This window comes from Lactuca sativa, chromosome 7, assembly GCF_002870075.4.
Source record: "Lactuca sativa cultivar Salinas chromosome 7, Lsat_Salinas_v11, whole genome shotgun sequence".
Lineage (NCBI taxonomy): Eukaryota > Viridiplantae > Streptophyta > Magnoliopsida > Asterales > Asteraceae > Lactuca > Lactuca sativa.
Window position 1 is genome coordinate 161,840,322 of NC_056629.2, and position 6,269 is coordinate 161,846,590.

At 32.4% G+C, this 6,269-nt stretch overlaps 1 protein-coding gene across 1 annotated transcript; it reads left to right on the forward strand.

The window, feature by feature from the left end:
- The first annotated feature begins 1,307 nt into the window (after window positions 1-1,307).
- LOC111895695 (mediator of RNA polymerase II transcription subunit 32) lies at window positions 1,308-2,541 on the forward strand. The gene is made up of 2 exons (XM_023891770.3): window positions 1,308-1,518; window positions 1,969-2,541. The coding sequence occupies exon 2, from the start codon at window positions 1,982-1,984 to the stop codon at window positions 2,420-2,422; it is 441 nt and encodes a 146-aa protein (XP_023747538.1). The 5' UTR covers window positions 1,308-1,518; window positions 1,969-1,981; the 3' UTR covers window positions 2,423-2,541.
- The last annotated feature ends 3,728 nt before the right edge of the window (window positions 2,542-6,269 follow it).

The following is a 6,269-nucleotide window of genomic DNA, read 5'->3' on the forward strand; positions in this document are numbered from 1 at the left end:
ATAAGATTACCTATATGCTTATGAAAGAAATTTCCCTCATATATCCTCTCCCCTCCTCATTCTATGGTTTTTGGTTTTGGAAGTGAGCCATTAAAGACATCATCCTATTGGTGCTAGCTTTCCAAGATCAATAATCGCAAGGGATTGAAGTTTGCTTACCACAACAAATCAAATGTATGTAACTCTAATTCTTGTATTTTGATTATACTAGGGTTTCAATTAAGGTTCATGATAATTTTTTTGTTCATTGTATGTTACATTCAAACTATTAATACATAGATCCTTTAGGTTGCATGTGCCTTTTAGTGTTAAGTTAAATTCCGCAAACACATAGGGCGTGTTTGGCTTAGCTTTTAAAAGCTCAAAAGTTCTTTTCCAAAAAGTTACAAAAAGTCAGGATTTCCTGACTTTTCCAAAAAGTTGCTTTTCCTTGTATTAAAGCTCCAAAAGTTACTAGTTTGCCAAACATCTTTTTGTTTTTTTTCTTTTACAAAAATGACTTTTGGTTGTGAAAAGCTAAGCCAAACACCCCCATAGTTTTTGTAACCTATAAAACCCATCAGATGCACCAATTGAAGTGTCAAATGAAGTGTCACCGATAGAGGTCGAAACGGTGACGAATTAAGACCGTCAATTTCAATAATTTCTAGGTCGATATAAACATATTAGAAATAAAGAAGTTCACTTCAGCATACGAAATACGTTAGTTGATCATTTTTGAAAATTTTATTCGAACATATAAATATTTAGTACTTTTTTCACATGCATGAATAATATTTCTAGAAAATGCATGTATAATATTTATGTATAATTATCTTATAAATATAATCTTATTTTTTAATAAATTAATAATTAATTCAAATTCATTGTGAACATTTTATTTTGTTATAAGTTTACAATATTATTTAAAAAAAGCAGATAGAATATATATTGATTAAAATTTAATTAACAGAAATTATGTGTTTAAATGATGTATTCGACAATATACTTAAAGTAAAACATAAGAGGTTTATAAAATTAAAGATTTTTAACGAATTTTATTTTATGTTAATCTGAAAACCTATCATAACAAATAACAATGATAAAAAAAAACTTATTAAATTCTATTTTAACATACCCAAAAATAATATTAGGATAAAGCCTATGATAACAAATAACAATAATAATAATAATAAAAAACTTGTAAAATTCTGATTTTTAACATACCCAAAAAAAAATTAAAGATAAAATCGTATTTTTCTAAAAAATTAATCTTTTTATGACAACAATATTCCTTTTAACAAAACTATTTCCGGCATTTATCCGAAACAGGACCCGTTTTATCGTGGGTGGAGTTCGGAGTTCCTTCGGTCCGATTGAATGACCTAGGTGTAGAACCAGGCAACAAAGCATTCAAACTTCTACGTCGCTCAAAATTTCTGGTGTTCCGAGCCAATTCCATCGTCATATACTCATCTCCATCGATCAATTTCTGTAATCCCTACGGTTGATTTCCCCAATTCTGTATTTCTTAACAAGGTGCGTTTTCTTTCTGTTCATCTACGTTTTTGTTTCTTAAAACGGCTCCTACTTTTCATTATACCTCTCAATTGTAATCCCTTTGTTTCTGTAAATTATTGCCAAATAGGAAGCAATTCGAATTCTTTGTCTTAGTACTCCAGTTCCCATCTAGTTTTAGTCTAACATGAGAAGGAACCGATCTCAATTTTTGCGAAGGATGATTCTTGAAACATATGCTACCCTTCGATCAATAGGGTTTCAGTCGAATTTTCGAATAATATTCATTAATAATCCATACTCTGTCGTTCATGACTACGTTGAATCGAACTAATTTCTGAAAAGGGGGACAAGGACAACTATCATGAATTCATGATGGAATGAAGTATTCAATCCATATAATCTCCATCCCACCATTTATATGCAACTACAGTTCATCAATCAATCTCTAAACTTTTCTTTCTGTTGCAGCAAAATTCAATCAATGGACAACATCGTTGATGCTTTGAACAGTGCTTATCTAGAATTCGTGAGTGCAATAGCAAACACCCTTGAAACCAAGGATGCTGCAGGTGGCCAGGTAACTGCCGCCACTGATGCCGCCTTAGAAAACCTCAAACAGAGGTGGGAATTGTTCAGGGTGGCATGTGATCAGGCTGAGGAGTTTGTGGAGTCTGTGAAACTGAGAATAGGGTCTGAATGCTTAGTGGATGAAGCCACTGGCTCAGTTGCTGGAAAGCCAGGTCAGCCTGTGACACCTGGACTGCCACCTATCAGTGCTGTCCGGTTGGAGCAGATGAGTAAAGCTGTCAGATGGCTTGTGATTGAGCTTCAACAAGGTTCAGGATCCGGGGGCAATTTAGGGATTCCACAACATAATTCTGCTCCTTTTGATGCTCGGTTTCATGAAGATTCAACTCAATAGGTACACTTTGTTTTTTAGATTGTTTGTTCAGTTTGTTATGTCTTGGATTAAAGTTTTACTTTGAATGTGATCAAACTAACTGTTCTTCTGATCGAATATAAGAAAAGTTGTTAATTTAATTTTCCATGTTTGATGATGTTCTTAGACAAATGAATAGCAGTTTGATGTTAAGTAATTTGAAGAATCATGAAAAGTTGAAGTATATTTGTTGCTAATTGCATATAGTTATGCCAATGATTATAAGTATTGGAACCCATTTAAAATCGAAGGTTGAATAAAGTTCATATGACTCAATTCTTGAACATTAATAAATTGATTTAATTGAGTGATATTTTCTAATCTAAGTTATGGAACAATTGGTAGAAAATTTCACCTTAAATTGTAGTTATGTGCCTAACAAGTGCACTAAGGTCTAAGGATCGAGCACAAGGAAAACATAACCATTGATATGTCGATTTTTTTTTAGTTTCTTTCCTTGTTAGTGACGACTTTTTTAGTTGAAATGCTAAAAAGCATCACTACAAAACTCTTAATTAAACGCCTTTACCGATATAATAGTTATAGAGCACCTATGACATGGTACAGAAAAATGGAGTTACATGACTACGCATTTTTTATGTTTATAATTTTTCATTTTAACAATTAGTTTTTATCAAGTATTTTTTTATAATTGTAATAACAAATAAAAATACCTAATCTAGTGATTTTGTAACTTGATGCAAATATATTATTCCCATCATAAATTAAATATAATAAGTACCACAAGTTAAAAACAAATATACAAAGTTTAACAAACAACATATCCTAATCCACATGTTTCTTTCCCTTTTTTTGCTTTCTTCTCTTATGAATGATCCGAGGCCACAACCTACTTATGATCATGGCCCGAGTCATGAAATCACCTATATTCGGATCGAGAACTTTTATGCCCACTATTATGGATAGAGGCTTAACCACTCCATTAGGTTCCAAATAAAGAACAAATGAGACTCATGTTGCAATATTACCAACTGTCAACATAGTAAAGAAAATATCACACGAATGCTAGTTTGCCTATGAAATTTCAAAGTGAAAACTTAAACTTATGTGTTGTCAGTTTTATCATCACAATCTCAAAGAAAGACTAATTGTGTAAAGCTAAAAAGATTCAACCCAACAGATCGATTTAGAAAAATTACTAGACTAAATCATGTTTCTTATCAGAAATTTATCCTAGACATAAGGAAAACCAAGCAAGAATACATTCTCATAGATCCTACTTCTGGATCCTGATCTTGTTGGTATGAGTGTTTGTCTAAGCAACAACGAACTTCTTCAAGTCGACGATGGTGTCATCTTCATTACACTTTAGATGAGCTTTCTTCCCCAAACGATCATTCAACACCTCCTTGATCATCCTCTTCGACCTTCGTCTTTCTCCTGTAAATTGAATTGGGTATTTCAAATGTATCTTCAAATTTGAAATCGTCATGATAAGAATGGGTAGGGTTCAGTTCGGGTAAGTGTGAGAAGAAAACTAGAGTACCCCTCTTTTGTTTCAATCCTCAATGTCCTTTTTCAATTCTCCATGTTAAACAAATTTTCTTATTCTCGCCATTTATCTATTATAAACAAAGAATAAAAACATTAGAAAGCGAATCACATTTTTTCTCATTTCTTCATTTTTCATGTCAAACAAACAAGGGAAATGTATTCAAGTCCATTTCTCTATACCAAACACAACCCTAGATGTATAACAACAATGCAAAACATTTTGGAATCCAGATATCAAAGCCCAAGATGACAATAACATGCTCGAAATTTGTTGAACATGAACAAAACACCACCATTTCTAACTTCAAAATGCTGAGTTTTTATTAAAATCTGATAAAAACTTAAAAACATAATAAAAGCCAAGTAGTTTTCGATTCAACAGCAAAAAATGTATTTAATTGAAAATTGACATAGTAAACATTTTTTATTCAAGGGGAAAAAGATAAGTTTTAGACAAAATTGCGAAAATTATCACTTTTGTTAAAAATGTTTTGGACTAGCACTACTGGTCCAAAATATGAATTTTATTGCGGTTTTAGTCTAAAAATTTTTTAATTTTTTTTAAATGATGGATTTACCCTTTTTAAATTGTTTTTTCATTTTCTTTTTTCATTAGCTCATTATTTTCTAATTAAAAATAAAATAAAAATTTTAACCACCTACCCCACCCACCCATTTCAGTTTATAACATTTATCTTATTGTTACAAGATATCGTCTTTTCTTCTTGGAGAATACTACTAGCCATCAGACTACCACCGAACCATCGTCAGACTACCGTCGGACCACAGTTTGACTTCACTAGATCTGAAAATCAACCACCACCATACTTCATCGAAGTCGTCCTACTTTGCCGGACTGAAACACAAGTCTAAAAATAACCACCACCGCCGATCTGAATAAGATGAAGTTAAACTCTAGCCATTTTTTGTCGTTGTCTCCACCTTCACCACCGCCGACGCCACTACTAGCATTTCAAAGACCCTAATCTAGGAACCACCACCATATTGAAAACCCTAATCTAGATGAGATAAACCGAGATGCTAGGCTTTCAGAAAATGAGAAGGGTGGCGATGCTAGGGGATCTGTTAACAACCCTAATCACCGTCGGGTCACCGTATAAGATGTGACATCTTGTTTTCGAGGCTAGAAGTTTTATGATTTTTGGTAAAATAAAGATTTTCTTTAATTTAAAATAAAATAAATTGAAGTTCAATAAATAACTAAATGAAAATAAATAATTAAGAACAATAACAATAATAAATCTCATTACGAATTTAATTTGATAGAATAATTATGCCAAATTTGAATGCTTGTGTTTGACTTGAGAGTTGATCAACAAAATGACTAGGACCTAGTTTGTATAGGTTATGATGGGGAAGGACTAAAAATAAGTTATTATAAGTTTTTGGCCAAGTTATGGACCAATTCTGAAAAGATTTTAGGAAGATGGAATAAAAGTGTCAAGTTCGCCAAACTTTATGTGATGTACCATGATCTTGAGGGCAACGAACCACGACCACGACGCTGGCAGATTATAACAACAATTTTTCAGCCTCTTTCTTATTCTTTACCTCCTCCTTCCCTAAATTGATTCTAGTGAATTCTCCCCACTTAAACTCAATTTTTTCCCATCAATCGCATGGAAACTTGAAGCTTTAATTCCTTGGAGGATGCCTTGCTCACATATTTTCATCATTATGTTTGGAAGGTAGTTTTCTTTCCTATTTCCTTCAAATTCGTTCTAAGGGTTTATATAGGATTGAAATCCGAATTTTATACTCTATTTTTATTTATTTATATAAGATTATTGTTGTGATTCCATTCCCTGATCCATCTCCAAGCTCCAACTAACAAATAGTTGGGAGGTTTGTGAGTTGGATGTGATTTGTTGGGTTTTCCAAATCCCTAGATCTCCAAGTCCAAATTTCATGTTCATGTATTCATGTAAGCTTGATCTTGGGATTAGAAGTTGTATTAAAATTTAATTATGTGATCCATTTGTCAACCCTTTGCTTATGGTGAGATTCCATGATGTTTGGATCAAGTTATAGTTTCAATGGTGATCTTTTGGGTATTTTAAACCTACACTTCATAGATTCAGTTAGTGGTTCCAAGTAATTTTATGAGCTTGAGTTCATGATTAATCTATGTATTTCCATTCTAATTTATGATCCATTTGATAATCTTTGTCTCATGGTGAGATTATGAAGTTGCTGCAAAACCTTACTTTTAACCTTGTTGATTATGGAACTATATGTTCCATACTTGAATTCACACGTTGATCTCATCCCCATGATATTCTTTCATCATTTG

Bases quoted from the DNA above. Each gene is read 5' to 3' on its own strand.
- LOC111895695 (XM_023891770.3), top strand. From the start codon at position 1,982: ATGGACAACATCGTTGATGCTTTGAACAGTGCTTATCTAGAATTCGTG.